At 39.8% G+C, this 17886-nt stretch overlaps 2 protein-coding genes across 2 annotated transcripts in view; both read left to right on the plus strand.

Moving 5' to 3' along the window:
• Positions 1 to 17886, plus strand: part of LOC114045459 (zinc finger protein 420-like) — a 115728-nt gene that overhangs the window by 94024 nt on the left and 3818 nt on the right. The window lies entirely within an intron of this gene.
• Positions 539 to 17825, plus strand: LOC114045458 (zinc finger protein 69 homolog). Its single transcript, XM_027865483.1, has 7 exons — positions 539 to 591; positions 1347 to 1431; positions 3170 to 3261; positions 9200 to 9326; positions 9668 to 9763; positions 10970 to 11100; positions 17743 to 17825. Exons 2-6 carry the CDS (start codon positions 1398 to 1400, stop codon positions 10975 to 10977), a joined length of 357 nt encoding a protein of 118 aa, XP_027721284.1. The 5' UTR covers positions 539 to 591; positions 1347 to 1397; the 3' UTR covers positions 10978 to 11100; positions 17743 to 17825.

The raw sequence follows: 17886 nt of genomic DNA on the forward strand, positions 1-17886 counted from the left end.
GATCTTGGGAAAATCGCGGAACCTCCCTGAACTTCAGTTTTCTGTAAAATGAGTGGGTTGGGCTAGATGACCTCCGAGGTCCCTGCCAGTCCTAAATCTACGACTGACTCACTTGATATCATAAGGGAGGTGGTGTCACATACTACAGAGAGGTCAGGGACGATGAGGACAGAAAAAAGACTGTAGGATTTGATGATTCACACACTTTTAGCTGCTTGAAAAGTGATATTGCTCAGGGTGCCGAAGGAGACGGCACCTCCAGACTACAATTCCCAGAATCCTTCGAGCTGCGGTGTATCCCTGAGCCCCGCCTTCATTTCCCACAAACCCACCCAAAAACCGCGTTGGGTCGGAGCCGCGGGGATCCTCAAACCCTTTCGGGACTGGACGGCGCCTTGCGGGTTACTCTAGGAAACGCAGTCCGGGCTGGTGACAGGTGGCGGCGCAGGCGCACGCGAGGTCTCGGGTGGGCCTGGACTTGCCGCCCCTTTGTTTTTCCTCCCGCTCCTCGCGGCTGTTCCTGCCCCGGGACCGGCGACCCTCGCGCCTGTTGCGGCCAAGCTGGCCAGAGCCCCGAGCCCCAGAGGGAGGGTGAGAGCGCGACGAGGGAGGAGGGGCCTCCCCGCCCCTGGTCGCGGAGCCGCGGGGTCCAGTGCCGGGCCTCGTCCGGACACGCGGGAGGCGGGGTGGGGTGGGGAGGTGTGTGCGCGCGTATGTGCGGGTGTGTGCGGGTGTGTGTGTGGTGTGGTGTGGTGTGGTGTGTGTGTGGCGTGTGTGTGTGTGTGTGTGTGTGTGTGTGTGTGTGTACACGCGTGCGCGCGCGCGGGCTTTTCACCTGCCTGTCTACAACCATTATCTGGCTGGCGCCTCCGGGGTGCGATGCCCTCAGCCGAGCGCTGGGGACGCAGAGAAAGGCAAAGGCAGGCCTGGCCTTCAGAGAGCTCACTGTGTGTGTGGGGGGGGTGGAGGAGGCGTGCAAACAAATAAATACAGATTCTAGACTGTGTCACGAGGTTGGGGGGGGTGGGCGACGCAAGAGCCTCGGGTGCGAGTGTCTGTGGCGGGGAGACTAGGAGGCTTCTGCGACTGGGCCTCTTTGTGTGTCCCTGCAGGGAGCCGAGGCCCCTGTCAGCCCCAGGTAATTGACAGCAGTCTTCTCTACCTACCCCTCTGCTGCCTTCTCCCTCCACCCCGGGCTGGGCCCGGGTGGGAGCTGAGCGCCCGTCGTCCAGACCTCTCCACCCCACCCCCCTCTCCCCGAGCACGCGTGACCGCCACCCCGGCCGTAGGAAGTTCAGATCCCCCAGTGCTGTCTGTGCTGAAGTAAGGCCTGATCATTCTTCCAGGACTCCAGGAGTCTTCATTTCCTGGAAACAGCTGGGGAGCAAGCGGTGACCATGACGGGTTTGGCCCAGGCGCTTGGGGAGAGAGGTGAGAATTTACAGAGGGATGTGAGAATCCTTGGAGGGCATAGACTCTGGGAAGGGATCAGTACTAGTGACTGATTACCACCGTTTTTCTCTCTTACATCACACACTTGTATATCCTAACTTTCTGCTATTTTCTGGGTTCCGACTTGGAACCCACTGCCACCTATGTCCCCGGATTCTAGAGCTACTTCTGCTGGAGCTGTGGAAAAATCCTTTTTTAAAAAATTACTTCTTGGCCTTTTGGCTAAGATCAAGTGAAAGATACTTTCCCCCCTTCCTCCAGTTGAGAGAATATGATTTTTTAAAAAGGAGCATTTAGTAAGAAATAGAGGAATTAGAAAACAAAAACCTGATGCACAAAATCAGTAAAATGGATGTTTGCAGTGTGCAGCTTTTGGACCCAAATTGAATTAAATTTTTGCTTGAGAATTGGCAGTTTCAACTTTCAGTAGGTACCTGTACCTGATTCAGTGTTTGTGGTACTCCACCTAGCTCTATCCTCCGCACCTTTCTTTTCCCTTTAAATATCCTGTGATTCAAGGGAGAGTCTGGGTTAGGAGATTATGTCCTAAGTGTATAATAAAATGTGCTATTAATTAATTATGGGGGGAAAAGACCATTATGGTCATTATATATGTACATGTCTACTTTTTTTTCGGACCTGTAATTTCATGGATATAGGGAATTCTTTGTTTTGTAAATTTCTTCTAGAGATGTGGATTGGCAGCCCATCTGTAACTTATAGCCTTAAAAAAAATTTTGTGGGGCATTGAGATGCACCAGCTTTACGTTTTGTAGAATCCGTGGAGCAGAGACTATTCTCTTTTGTCCACTCCTATGATAGGAAACATTACAATCACCTTACTCTCTTTTAACTCTTATTTCCTAAGGCTTACTGTCATCTCTGTTTGTATAATGGAAACCTGAGGCTCAGGTCAAATTAATTGTTCAACATTACATAGTTATCTGACAGCAAAATTAGGACCAGAAGTAGAACGATAGAAAGAGTGCTTAATCAAGAGTAAGAGGACATGGGTTCAAAAAGCTAAGCTGTTCCATTTTCTAGCTTTGAGACCTTGAACAAGTTGCAATTACTCAACTGTAATGTGATGTAGTTGGACTTCATGATCTCTAAGGTCACCTATAAGTCTGTCATCTTATGACTTAAGTTTTTTAGTCTTTCCACATTACTCCTCTGATAGTCAAATTAATTTACATTTGATAGAATGTTAACTCAGGAGAGCAAGGACTGTTTGAATAGTTTGTCTTTGGATCTCAGTATGTAGGACAGTGCCAGGCACAGGTTAGGTGCTTAACAGATATTTGTTGATCGCTTGATTGATTTGATATAGGAACTTCTAGTTCTCAAAAGAACTCAACAAATTGATTCCTCACACATTCTCTGAGCCAGGTAAAGGGATTAGAGTAATTTTTTTCATTGAATGAAACAGTGAAGCATAGAGAGGTTGGGTTACATATTCCATATCACAAAGCACATGGTGATAAAGCTGTGAATTCAAGCTATGTGCCATTACTCCCAGATTATATGCTCTGAAACATGCTAGGGTACATGGATACTATCAGCTTTCTCTGATTCTAGATATAGATGTGACTAAGGTTCTCTTTGACCTACTTCAAATGAGTGTGAGGGTTACATTGAAATAGGATGTGATGATTTCTAGATTTTGGAAGCTACAGGATGGGATGTTTTTTCTTCATGGTTCCCTTTTCTTTGCCAGATCTCCCTGTTCAAGATTTTGTCTCTCTCCAAGAGAAGCCCACAGAGGAGCTGGGAAGATTGATACCTGGCTTGTCAAGAGCCAGAGCCCAGGTGAGTTGAGGGTTTCTTTCCCTTATCCTAGGAATTCTGAGGTTCCAGAAGGTAAAAACATTTTCTTCCCATCTCCTTAGCAAAATTCTATCCAGGAACGTGAGCCCAAGTTGTGCTCCTCCAGGAGACTAGAATATTTTTGTGTAATAGAGTTTTCCGGTTAACGTAGTACCTTCTTTTACTCTAACTCTTTTTCTCCTGTCCAGTATCCCCTCATATATTCAGCAAATTATGCAAGCCTGCTATGTGTGTGCTAAAGTCAATGACTGAAACAAAACAGGTATAGGAAGAAATAGAGTGTTTGCCCTAAATGAACTTGCAGTTTTGTTGAGTTTGTGTTAGGTTGGAGGGCATCTGAGCTCTCTTCTAATGGTATATCACACAAACTCTTAATTGTAGTTCACCCAGTTTTCTTACTGGTCACCACAGATGACATTCACCAAGACCCTAAGCATCTTGATGTTCTTACTTGGAATGCCTTCTGTGCCAGCTTCTCCAAATTGAGTAGTTCAAACATCCTGAAGATCACCTCAAATTCTATACCCTTCAGAAAATTTTCTCTGCCCATCTGAGCTCATATTGACTGACTTCCTTCCCTTTTCTCTGAATAGTATTTTCTTTTTAAGTCAGTCACTTTTGGCTTTTTATGTTTACCTCTTTTTTTCAACTTCACATGTAATAAAAGACTAATTATAATTCTTGTTACTTCATGTGCAAAGACATGAACATAGATCAAAGACTGAAAAAAATGAATGAAAAAAATATCCTTTACAACCTGTCCAAAAAGTGGTTAGCCAGCTTCTGCTTGAAGACCTCTAGGATAGGGAAATCCTTTCATTCCATTTTCTTTTAAAATATATATTTTTTATTTTTGTTACATTTTGAGTTCCAAGCTAATTCCCTCCCTCCCTTCCAACCCTGCACTAGAGAGGGCCAATATTTGGCACAGATAGATATGTGAAACCATACACTACATACTTCCATATATCAATTCTTTGTCTGGAGGTAGATAGCATCTTCCTTCATAGGTCCTTTGTAGTTGATTAGAATATCCATATAACTCAGAATAGCTTAGTCCTTCACAGTTTCTCTTTGAACAATATTGCTGTAACTCTATGCAATGATCTCTTGGTTCTGCTCATTTCACTCTTCATTATTTCATGCAAATCTTTCCTTTGGAATGGATGAATAAGTTGTGGTATATGATTGCGATAGAATGCTACTCTGTTGTAAGAAATGATGAGCAGGTTGATTTTAGAAAAACAATATTCCCCAATTGCTGGGCATCCCCTCTATTTCTAGTTCTTTACCACCACAAAGAGAGCTGTTATACATATTTTAGAACATATAGGTTCTTTTCCTTTTTCCCTGATCACCTTAGGAAACAGACATAATAGTGGTATTGCTGGGTCAATGGGTATACACAGTTTCCTAACTCTTTGGTCATAATTCCAGATGGCTTTCCAAATGACTGGATCAGTTCATAGTTCCATCAACAGTATATTAGTGTCCCAATTTTTTTACATCCTTGCCAGCATTTGTGATTTTCCCCTTCTGTTATTTTAGCCAACCTGATAGGTGTGAGATATCTTAAAGTTGTTTTTATTTGCATTTCTCTAATCAATAATTATTTAAAGCATTTTTTTCATATGACTATATATATATATATATATATATACATATATATATACACACATATATATATATATAGCTTTGGTTTCATCTTCCAAAAATTGCCTATTCATATTCTTTGATCATTTATCAACTGGGGAATGACTCATCTTCTTATAAATTTGACACATTCCATTTTCTAGCCCTGAGAAGTTTTTCTTGACATCAAGCCTAGATTTGCCTCTGTACCTTCCAAGCAGTACTCCTAGTTCTGCCCTCTGGAGCTAAGTATAATAAGTTTAATCCTTCTTCCACATGACAGCCTTTCAAATACTGTCTGAGTCTTCTCTTTTCTAGGCTAAATACTCTGAGTTCCTTCAGTTGCTTCTCCTGTGTAATGATTTTGAGGTCCTTTATTATCTTGGCTGCCCTCCTGGATGTTCTCCCACTTATCAAAGTCCTTCCTAAAATATGGTACCCTGAATTAAACATAATGTTCCAGGTATGGTGTGACAAAGGAAGACTAAAGCAGGATCGTCACTTTTCTAATCCTGGGCCCTCTCTTCATTCAGCCCATGACTGATTTAGCTTTTGTGGCTGTCTTGTAAGCAGAGTCTATGTTGTTTCTATCTTTATATTCCTAGTCTCTAATACATTTTTTTTGCGTGTAGTGGTTAATATGCATAATAAATGTTTATTGAATATGAATTAGGGAGTAGTAGGAGATAGGTTGATTCTGTAGGATGAGGCCAAATTGTGGAGAGCCTTAAATACTAACTTAAGATTTTGGAGTATATCCTGGAAATATTGGGGGTAGATTCTCTAAATTTGTGCATCTTGAGTTTCTTTTAAGATACTTCAATTCTGCTTTGTTCATAGAGCACAGCACCTTCTTTGGTAAGGGCATGCCATGCTGGGTGGTCCTGTGCTAGTGTCTCCCACGTCATGCAATCAATTCCATAGCTCTTAAGAGAGACCTTGAGAGTGTCCTTGTATCACTTTTTCAGGTCACCATGTCTGCACTACCTTGTGTGAGTTCTCCATAAAATAGCCTTTTAGGCAAGTGTATGTTTGGCATTTGAACAATGTGGCCAGCCCATCAGAATTGTGATCTCTGTAGTAGAGTATGAATGCTTGGCAGTTTAGTTTGAGAAAGGACCTCTGTGTCTGGTACGTTATCCTGCCAGGTGATCTTCAGGCTCTTCTTAAGACAATTCAGTTAGAAGCGATTCACTTTCCTGTCAAGGCACTGGTATATTGTTTAGGTTTCACAGGCATATTCACATTCATCAGGTCAGCACAACGGCTCTGTAGACCTTCAGTTTGGTAGCCATTCTAATACATCTTCTCTCCTACACTTTGCTTTGGAGCTTCCCAAACACTGAGCTAGCTCTGGCAATGTGTGCATCAACTTCATTGTCAGTTTGTATGTTCCTAGAAAGTGTATTGCCAAGATAAGTGAACTTCTCCATAGTATTCAACACTTCTCCATTTGCTGTAATTGATGGTTCCATGATGAATGGTATGGTTCTGGGCTGAACACTTCCATAATGTTCTCAACAGACCATCATCAATCAATGCTGAAGCCATTGACCATTTACCTCAGGTTGAAGTCAGTTCCTCTCTAGCCAGATTTCTAACTGATGAAGGGGTTTTGAATGCCATTAGGCTTCTCTTGTGAGGCAAAGCACCTGGCACTTACTCTATTCCAGCTGAGATTTACAAGGTTGGGGTCCATTGCTCATACAAAAGATGACTGAAATTTTCTGAGTTATATGGCAAGAAGAGGTTATCCCCCAGGAGTTCAAAGATGCCTCCGTTGTCCATCTCTATAAAGGTCAAGGAAATAGATTGCCCTGTGACAATCACAGAGGGAGTGGGTCCTTAGTCATTGCTGGCAAGATTCTTGCTAGAGTTCTCCTTAATAGACTGATTCTTCACCTGGAAGATGATCATCTACCTAAGAGCCAGTGTGGCTTCAGAAAGGGCTGAGGAATGGTTATTATGGTGTTTGCTGCTTGATAGCTCCAGGAAAAATGCTAGGAGCAGAACAGAGGTCTATATACAATGTTCATTGATCTGACCAAGGCCTTTGATACTGTCACTTGTGAGGGTTTATGGACAATTATGTCAAAATTTGGTTGCCCAGAGAAGTTCATCAATATTGTATATCAGTTTCATACCAGCATGCTTGTCTGGGTTCTGGATAAAGGACGACGCTCTCACGCTTTCCCAGTCACCGATGGAGTGAAACAAGGCTGTGTGCTTACTCCCACGCTTCTTTGCATGATGTTTTCAGTGTGTTGTCAAATGTTTCAATGAGGAAGAATATGGCATCAAGGTCAGCTACGGCACTGATGGTAAATTATTTAACTTGAAAAGGCTACAAGCCAAGACTAAAGTGGAGGGAGAGTTGGTGCATGATTTTTTGTTCACAGATGATTGTGCACTCAGTGCAGCCTCTGAAGCTGAGATGCAACAAAGTATGGATTGATTGTCTGCTGCTTGTGCTAATTTTGGCCTAACAATTAAAACCAAGAAAACACAGGCTCCCTATTACTTCTAAAATAAAATATAGACTTTTCTGTTTGGCATTTCAAGGCCTTTCCTACCTTTCTCCATCTTAATTTCTAGTCTTGTTGTATGTTATTCCCCTTCATGTGATCTATGGTCTAACCCAACTAGCCTTCTTACTGTTTCTCATTTATTTTTGGTCACTTTCAGCTTTATTTTGTTTTTATATGAAATACATTTACAGATTTCTCTTGCTTTGTGAGAGGCCCTTTTTAACAAGGTAAAAGTTAAGTAAAACTATTAACAAAGTGACTTCATGTGAAAGTGAGTGCATCTGTATTACCGTCCAACCTTCTTTCTTTAAATGAACAGAAATCTAATTTTCTTCTTCCCACCCCCACCTCATTGGGAAAAAAAGACAAGAAATAGCCAAATTTCTTGTAACAAATGTGCGTAGTCAAGCAAAACAAATTGACCAGGGGCTGTAAACAAAAATATATATGTCTAATTCTACATTCTAAATCCATCACCTCTCTGTAATGGGTAGCATGTTTCATCATTGGTCCTCTGCAATCATGAATGGCCATTTTATTGATCATATTTCTTGCAGCTTTCAGAGTTGTTTGTTTTTGTAGTGTTATTGTATAAATTGTTCTCCTGGTTTTGCTCATTTCATTCTTTTTCAGTTTATAAAAGTCCTCAATATTCATTTTCATAATACTGATGTTATAGTAAAAATTATTCTGGTTCTACTTGCTTTGCTCTGCATCAGTTCATGTAAGTTTTTCCATGTCTTTTTGAAGTCATGTATTTCCTCATTTCTTCTTTTTTTTTTGTTTTTGGTGAGGCAGTCGGGGTTAAGTGCCTTGCCCAGGGTCACACAGCTAGTAAGTGTCAAGTGTCTCAGGCCATATTTGAACTCAGGTCCCCCTGACTCCAAGGCCAGAGCTTTATCTACTGTACCATCTAGCTGCCCTTATTTCCTCATTTCTTACAAAGCACAATAGTACTCCATTACTAAGTAACAACTTAGTTAACCATTCCTTAAATATTGTATGTTTTCTTAGCTTCTAATTTTTTCCCACCACAAAGAGAGCTGCTATATTTTTGTATGTAATGGACATCTCCCTCATTCTTTGATGTCTTTTGGAGACTGCGCCATCTAGCTGCTCCTCAATACCAGATATTCTTGTTTCATGAAGTCTCCAGATATTTCAGGAACTCAAAGTCCAAATACCAGTTACTACACCAATTGAGATAGATGTAAAAAAGAAAAACCCTTGATATACTGGTGCTTATGTTAAACAACCAAAACAAAAATATAATCAGAATCATAGAATTTGAGAATCAGTATGATCTTATTGGCATCTTATAGTCCTCTATATTGACCTACACATGAAGGAAATCCTTACAATAACATATCTGACAAGTAGTTATCCAGTTTCTGTTTGAAGAATTCTACCTCTGGGGCAGCTAGGTTTGCAGTAGATAGAGCTCCAGCCTTGGAATCAGGAGGACTTGAGTTCAAATCCAGCCTCAGATACTTGACACTAGCTGTATGACCCTGGGCACGTCACTTAACCCTGATTACCTCACCAAAAAAGCAAAGCAAAAGAACTCTACTTCATAAGGCATCCCATTCCTTTTTTGGACAGCTCTAATTATTAAAGTTTTTCCTGACATCAAGCCCAAGTTGGCCACTTTACAACTTCTACATATTGCTTCTGGTTCTGCCCTCTGGATCTCCTCAGTTCTCCTTGAGACTTGAGAGTTTTTTGAGATGGTTGAATAGAAATGTCTTTGGTTTTTTCAGGAGTTATTGACTTTCAAGGATGTTGCTGTGAACTTCACCCGGGAGGAGTGGAGGCACCTGGACCTTGGTCAGAGGGACCTATATAGGGAAGTTATGCTGGAGAACTACAGGAACCTGGTCTCATTGGGTAAGATATTGATTTAATATTTAGAAACTGTAAATAAAGTTCATTTATGTCTCCAATTGTTAAAATATGTAAAACTTCTAAAATGCTTACTGAATTTAGGCTTTAGTTAAATAAATTAAAAGTTCTCTGTTACCTTTAGTCAGATTGTGACATTGTTTTTGGTTAACAGATGAAAGGCCTTTATTATATGGAAATTAAAATGGGAAGCTACTTTATGTGTCTGTGATATTTTACTGCTTTTATTCATTAGCATCCTTAAGAAGAAAAACTGGAAATGAGCTCTGGGATTATTCTTTGTTCCAATATGAACATCAAATTTCTGTGTCTTTCTTTTTGAGCAGGGCATCACATTTCCAAACCAAATATGATTTCCCAGTTAGAAAAAGGAAAAGAGCCATGGATGGTAGAGAGTGGAACCTCAAGATGCACTTGTTCAAGTAAGTGGAAAATAAAAACAAAAAATACCCCAGGGAAATGGGAGGCAGGATAGGTAAATCATAAGGGGTGTAGTATTAGAAATGTTGATTCGGTTATCTACAGCCTTTCTTAGGCCTGTGGAATTGATTGGTGCCATTTTTCCCTCAAAGTATGGAAGCTTAGAATTGGGAGTCACCCTAGAAGGCACTTTAATTCCCCACCCAATGCAAGTATCTCTTCTGGAATATTCCTGACAAGTGAACACTTCCAGGGACAAAGATCTCTCTCCTTTGCCAATTCCATTTTAATTACTAGAGAATTCTTTACATTGTGCTGAAATCTTCTTCCCTGTGATTCCCACTCTGATCTTGTTTTACTATATATAAAAATATAAGCCTAATCCTTCTTCCACATAATAGCCCTTCACATTTTTGAAGATAACTTATGGGGAGAATAATAGCTTTCTCCTTATCTATACTTCTTTTATACTTTCCTCTGGTGTGGGAAGAGGTATTGCTTATCTTCTTTAAACTGAACTCTTCCTATAATTCCCATCCCTTCCTGCCTTCTTGACCTTCTGATTCTTGTCTCATTTTCTGTCATCTTCCTTCTTTCCCTGTTGAAAGTTCTTCCCTTTCTTTCATTGCTTTCACTGCTATCTCTTCAACCTTTCCCTAAAGGCTTCCATTTCCATTCTCTTCTTGACCTCTTCCACATGGCCCTTTCCCCCCACACTTTTCAGAATAATTATTTTAAATGTCTTCACTGATTTTCTGCTTGCAGAAATGATCACCTTTTCTGAGTCTTAATGTACCTTTTATTTGACATGTTGAACACTGGTTTGAAACCTTCCTTTCTTTGTGCAATAGGGCACGATTTTGCAGTTGGCTTAGAACCTTTTAGCCTGGAGGTCTTCAGGTAACAGGAAGTACTTGTTCAGTCAAAATCATACCCACTAATCAACCAACATTTTAGCTTTCTAGCAAACTATGTTCTGAGGTTTAGGAATTTGCAGCTGTTAATTGAGAGGTAGTATGGCATTATAATTTCATGTCAAGAAGGAACAAAGGTCCTGGAATTATGTAATGCAGCTGGAACTAGGCTTTCTTTAGCTTCTGTCAAAGCATATTAGATCTGTTTTAATCAGTGTCTTGTTTTGGCAGGGTCTGACATTGATAATGTCATTGTTGTGCTCCTCCCCTTCACCCTCTCTCACCTCTCCCCAGCATGCTGAAAAGGGTATTTTGCAGAGTACAGACTGTGTAAGATTCTGTAGCTGAGATGCTTGTGCAGAACTTTGGACCCGGAGGAGCCCCACCACTGCAATATCTTGGATCCTTTCCTCAGCTGACCCTTTGTGAGTTTTTGTGTCTACCTCTGGGTCAGCAGCTCTGGTGTTGGTACTCAGGAGATATGTTGTATCCTCTCCCTGGGACATATGGGGACCCCTTGGGGGAAGGCTCTTGCTTATTTGCCTCTTTCTTTGGGTGGTTGGAAGAAGTCAGGGAACTGGTTTTAACTGGTCAGGTTGGGATGGGCAATGGGTACTAGGCTAGGCTAATTTTGGTGGCATCTGAGAATATGTCTGTGAGGCTAATCTGGGAAAGAAGAAAGTCCCTCCTCATGTACTGCTATAGTTCTCTTACCTCTGTCTCTTTCCTTTTGACTCTCTTATTTTTTCAGACTTCTAATTTTAGGCATCCCTTAAGGCTTTATCACTAGCCCTCTGTTTATCTCTCTTTACAGAGATATAGGATGCCTTCAACTATTCCTTCTATGCTGATAACTCAAAGATATATTTCTCTCTTGTCTATCTTACCTATATTTCAGGCTTATCTTTTCAATTACTTTTAAGACATTTTAACTTGGATTCCTATTGTTTCCTGAAACTCAACATGTGAAAAATTGAACCTATATTTACATCCTAGTTCCAATCTCAAATTCTGTGTTTCTGATTAGAGGTACCACTACACCAATTTTAAAATGAGATTCATTTTGAATACTCCCTATCTTTTGTTCCTTTTGTTCAGTCTGTTTCAAGTTCTATTATTTTCTTCCTTTGAAATATTTCCTAAGATTTATCCTTTAGTGTCCATTCAGTCACCAACCTTGTAGGCATGGTCCATATCACTTTATAACTAGATTAGTGAAATTCTTATTTAACCTCTACAACAATTCCCTTTTGTTCTGCTGGCAAACCTGAATGACTTCCAAGCCAGCACAATTGATGTAGCTATTAATTTGCAACCCCATAAAAATTACACAGAAAACAGGAACAAAAACACTATCTCTGTGCCTCAGACTGATTAGGAATCTCTGAACCTCAAGTACAAAATCAGCTGAGGCAGTAGTTTTTTAGAATTGAAAAGTAAAGGGCAGAATGGATGTTGGAGAGTGTCTTTACCCTGTTGTTACCTATTTCAAAAGCTTACAGTGCCTTCCTGTTGGAGAGGCAGCATGGTCTAGTGGCTAGGACACTGGATTTGGCATCAGGAAAACCTGTGTTCAAATCCTTCCTCAGACATTTACTAGCTATATGAACCTGAGCAAATCACTCTATGTGACTCAGTTTCCTCATCTTTAAAATTTGGAGTTTGGATCTTTGAACCTATTGTCAATTTTAACATTTAAATTTTATTTTGCTTTATTGTCTTTCAAACAACCTTCATTCCAGTAAGTATTATCATCTCTAGAGGCAATATGCCTCTACAGCCGTGGCTCTGAATATGTTCTGCCCTCTTCCTGAAATGCCTTCTGTGCCTGTCTAAATCCTTCCCATTCTTTAATGCCTACCGAAGTTCTACCTCTTCCATGAAACCTTGTCTAACTCCTCTGTTTTCTGAACTTCTAGACCAGTTATAGTCTATATGATATAATATGAAGTTCCCAATGACTTTATCCTGTACTTTAATTCTTTGGCACAGCCATGATGATAGGGAAACTCCTTACATTGCCTGCAAATTGAAACCCATTCATGCCTTCTCACTTTTGTGATTCTTGCCCATATCCTTCCACAGATTCATTTCAATTCCATATCCATTTGCTAATAGGCAGTGCTGAGGATATACCAACAAAAATGAAACAGTCCCTGCTCTCAAGGATCTTTGTATTCCATCTTGGGGAAAGGGTTCAGTATGTATGTACATAAAGTACAGGAAAATTGAAGAAGGAGAGAGTACTAACTACTAGGGGGAATCGGGGAAGGTTTTGTAGAGGAAGTAGCAGCTGAGATGAACCTTGAAAGAAAGATTTTGAGAGACAGATGAAAAGGGAGTACATTATAGGAATGAAGGATGGCTTGTGAAAATGAAAAGAGGTGAGAGATGGGTTGTCAAGTTCAGAGAGTGGCTAGTCAGGTTGGAATATAGTATTTGTGAAGAGGAATGTTATGAAATCATGCTAAACTACTGGAACAGTGACTGATTTTAATTTTGTTGGTTTCTCCTGTGCTTAGCGCAATACTTGGCACATACTGGATGCTTAATAAATGCTTGGTGATTGACTGACTAAGTCTGACAGAAATGGTAGGTTGGAACCAGATTGTAGAGATCCTTAAGTGCCAGGCTAAGGAGTCTTTATTTTATCCCATAGACAATGGGGAGCCAGTAAATATTTTTGAGCACAGGAGTGATATGGACATACTTGTGCCTCAGGTAAATTATTTTGTGAACTATGAGAAAGTTAAGTTGGAGTCAGGAGAACCTGGAATCAAAGAAACCATTTAACAGGTTATTACAGTAGTTCAGGTGAGAGGTGATGAGGGTTGGAACTAGGGTAGTAGCTGTATAAGTGGAGAGATGCTATGTAGGTAGAATTGACAAACCTTGGCAACTGATTAGAATAGGGAATGAGAGAGAGCAAAGAGTCACAGGTGAGATATTGAATCTGAGTAATTTGGATAATAGTGGTCTCCTCAATACAAACATGGAAAGTTGAAGGAGGAGGTTGTTTTGGACAAGTTGATTTTGAGATGCCAATGGGACATCTTGGAGGAGTTGTTAAGTAGGCAGTTGATAACATAACTGGAGTTCAGTATAGAGTTAGATAGCTTAGGATCATTTACCAAGATATGTAAATTGAACCCAGTGGGGTTGAAATTTTCAGGAGAGTTTATATATAGAGAAAAGAGGGAATAAGACAGAGCCATGAAGAATGTCCACATTAAGGGATCAGTGATGATTGAGGAAAGGAGTGATAATTAGGTAGGAAGAAAACCTGGAAAGAGAATTTCATGAGAGTGAAAGGAACAGAATTTTTAGGAGGGTGGGATGGTAAGCAGAATCAAAAACTTCAGAGAGGTCAACTTAGGTGAGTTAATGGTTCTACTCTTTATGTTGAAAGCCTCCTAGATATTTTATTATTTCATAGTTTTCATTGTAACACTCATATTTTCTCTCTGGCATCCCTTGCTCTTGCTGCATAACTGAACACCTGCCTTTTCCAGTCATAGAAATGATGTTAATATGATATCTTTTACACTATATATCCTATAATCTCCTATATTCTTTAATTTTTTATGTATGTTAGTCTTTAAAAAACATTCATTTTCTTCTAAGAACTAAGACTGTAGTTGGAAATTCAAGACAGATACACATAAAATTTTTAAATACTGGATATTTAAACATAAAAATATTTAAGTAACAGTGCAAGAAAATATTATATGATTGTTTGACAAAATGGTTGGTGTAATCAATTGGCAAGCATTTATTAAGCATTTTCTTTGTACCAAGCGCTGTACTGTGTTGTAGGGATTCAAAGGTAGATTAAAAACAGTTCCTGACTTCAAGGAGCCTGTCTAATAGGGGAGAAAACATGTACGTAAGGTATATTTTTATAAGTATGTAAAAGTACATGAGGAGTGGATGGAAACCAACCTTAGATAGAAAGGCTGTAGCAGCTGGGGAGACTGGAAAAGGCCTCCAGGAGGAGGTGACAATTGAGCTGAGAAGTCAGGGATTCTAAGAGACAGAAGTTAGAAGACAGAACAGCCATTGCAAAGGCTCAGAGATGGGAGATAGTGTCATGTTTGAGGAATAGCAAATAGGCCAGGATTACTAGACAGAAAATTGTATAGAGGGGACTGATGTGTAATAAGACTGGAAAGGTAGGAAAGGGCCAGGTTGTGGACAATGCATTTCATATTTGATTTTGGAAGTAATAGGGAACTACTGGTTTTATTGGGGGTGGAAGCAAAAGGTATTGTGGCATGGTTAGAACTACACTTTAGGAAAATCACTTTGGTAGCTGTGCGAATGGATTGGAGTGGGAAGACACTTGATGCAAGGAGACCAATTAAGATTATTGCAGTAGTATAGGTCAGGGGTGATGAAGAGCTGAATTATGAAGATAGCTGTATGAGTCATTGTAAAAGTAGAAAGGATAAAGATTTATTAACTCATTGGATACGTGGGCTGAGTCAGAGTAAGGAGTCAAGGATGACACAGACCTGGAGCTTGTGAGACTGAGAGGATGGTAATGTCCTTGCCAATGATATGAGAGTTTAGGGTTTTGAGGGAAAGATAATTTTATTTTGGATGTGTTATGTTTAAGATGATCATGGGACATTTGCTTAAAATGTTGGTGATGCAGTACTAGAGCTCAGGAGAGAAACCAGGGCTGGACATGTAGATATGGGAATCTTTATATAAATCATTCAAGGGAATCAATTCAGTAGATACTTTTGAATGTCGTCTGTGTTCAAAACCTTGTGGTACATTACCCCTTGCCCTCATGAAGCTTGCAGCCTGTTACAAGTAATCAGATGTGAACAGATATAGCTATCATACACAAGGAATAACATTAAAAGAAAAGGGAAATCTGTGGACCAAATTGGGCATAGAGTTTTTTTTGTTGTTGTTGAATTAGTAGAACATAAGCTGAACACCAAAGGATGTTTAGAATTTGAATAGTAGAAGACGAAGGGAAGAGCATGTTTCAAGTAAGGAGTCAGGAGTGACCATAGGTAGGATCATTAGGGTATTAACTTGACTAGAGTGTAGAGCACTTGTGGAAGATGGAATATAAATTTCAGTAGGGATTTGGAGGGTTTGTTTTGTGGAGGACTGTGGGACATCATCTTTTAGCCATTGAAAGTTTTCCAAAGAGACATGACATTATCCTGTAGTAGACAGAATGTTGAATTGGAAATCAGGAGAGACCTGGGCTGAAATTCTACTCTGAGATTTACAAGTTGTATGACCAGGTTCAGTTTCTTCATCTGTGAAATGAAGTTATTAATAGCGCAGGATTATTTTGAGGATTAAGTGAAAAAAGGAATATAAAGTGCTTTGCAAACCTACATAAATACAACTATATAAATGTGAATTATTGATCTTGGATTTTTTTTAGCAGGAATGACAGTTGGTAATTGGCAGTGATGGTCAAGTGGGGAGCACACCAGTTAAGATTTATATAGGCATCTAGGACCAGGAAACCCGGCTTAGTCAGAAGTTGATCAAGTATTTGGAAACGAAGTTAAATAGAGGTTAGGATTTTTGTTACTAATGGTTAGCCAAACTATCTCTTATAGTTAGAGTAGGTGAGAGTCCTTACTCCAGGAAGTATAAGAGAACAAGAACAAAATACTTCTGATTAAAATGCAAAGATGAGCCTCATTCTGGGGCAACTATGATTTGGATGTTGGCTCCTTTGTACTTCTTGATAGTTGTAAATGACTCTGGTCCCTTGGATTTGTATAGAAAATACTTGTAGAGGTCAGGATAATTACCGCAGTAGATGGGCTCTGACTGTGTTTAGTCAGTCTATGAGCATTTATTAAATGCTTGCTATATGTCAGGCATTCTGGTAAGTGCTGGGTATAAAACTTTCAAAGAGAAAGTTCTTGCCCATGATGCTCACTTTCTGCTAGGATAGGTACAGGAAAACTGGAGTAATAAGAGTGTTCTTACAAACATGAAATTGTTGTTTATCAAGGATTACTTTGGTAGTGGTAGTGTATAGGTTTATTTGGACGGGGAAGGTGATTGGTGACAGGAAGACTAATTAGAAGCCTTTAACAATTTGATTCAGCAAACATTTAATAAGATTTTAGTAATAATGAACTTATATTTGTGTAGCACTTTACGATTTGCAGATTATTTTCCTTATCACAACCCAGTGAGGTAGTTCAAAAATTACCTTCGTTTTGCAGATGAGGAAACTAAGACTGATTAAGTGAGTTGCTCCATGGTCATGGTTAGGAAATGTCCAAGGCCAGATATTTACTGAGTGTAAGGTACTGTGCTAGACTCTGGTATAAAATAGGTTATTTATGTAGTGTTTGATAATTTTAAAAAGAATTTTCCTTAGATCAGAGGTTTGTAAACTTTTGAGTCATTGACCCCTTGGGCAGTCTGGTGAAACCTTTGGACTTCTCAGAATAATGTTTTTAAATGCATAACATAACATATATAGGATTGCAAAGGAAACTCATTATATTGAAATATAATTAAGAACTTTTTTTTTAAAAGTTCACAGACCCCATGTTAAGAACTCCTGCTTTAGATTATCTTAGTTAAAACTTATAAAACTCTGTGACGTAAAATCTGTAAGTAGGTAGTACAGTTATTACAGATGAGGAAATTTATTAAGTTTACAGAGATGCTATTATTTTTCTAGGGCTACGTAGGTGGCTACTGAGTTGTCTGACTCCAAAGTAGGTGTTTCTGCCACTGCATCATACTGAGATGATGAAGGACTGAGAATTGATGACAGCCTGTCACTTTTAATCTTGATTTCCCCCTTGATATTTCCTGCTAGCCACATCCACTGTGCTTAAAGATGGTCACTCATCATATCAACAGTCTGGTTTGGTGGATTCTTTATGTTTAACTTTCACATTGCATCAGTCCTACCTATAATCACTTCTGTCTCTCTTTATTGCTATTCCTTTCCCTTTCTCTCCCCAGAATTTTAAAGAACATTTTACGGAGTGGAAAAAGCCAAATATGCCTTGTATCAGTTTCATTTTCCCATTCTTATTGCATTTTATTTCTTTCAGATAGGGAAACTAGGCCTGAAGCCAAAGATTCAACTCCAAAGGAAGGCATTTCCAAAGAGAAGTCACACCAGGAAGGAATGACCATGAGTAGTAACTGGTCTTCCAAATTAGGAAAAACCTGGGAACGTGATAGCCAGTCAAATT

The sequence above is a fragment of the Vombatus ursinus genome, unplaced genomic scaffold (genome assembly GCF_900497805.2).
Source record: "Vombatus ursinus unplaced genomic scaffold, bare-nosed wombat genome assembly UNPS02014778.1, whole genome shotgun sequence".
Lineage (NCBI taxonomy): Eukaryota > Metazoa > Chordata > Mammalia > Diprotodontia > Vombatidae > Vombatus > Vombatus ursinus.

Excerpts from the sequence above, each read along its gene's own strand:
- LOC114045458 (XM_027865483.1), top strand. The coding sequence starts at position 1,398 with ATGACGGGTTTGGCCCAGGCGCTTGGGGAGAGAG. Across the intron at positions 1,432-3,169 it reads CCAGGCGCTTGGGGAGAGAG|ATCTCCCTGTTCAAGATTTT; the intron begins GTGAGAATTTAC and ends TTTCTTTGCCAG. Across the intron at positions 3,262-9,199 it reads TGTCAAGAGCCAGAGCCCAG|GAGTTATTGACTTTCAAGGA; the intron begins GTGAGTTGAGGG and ends TGGTTTTTTCAG.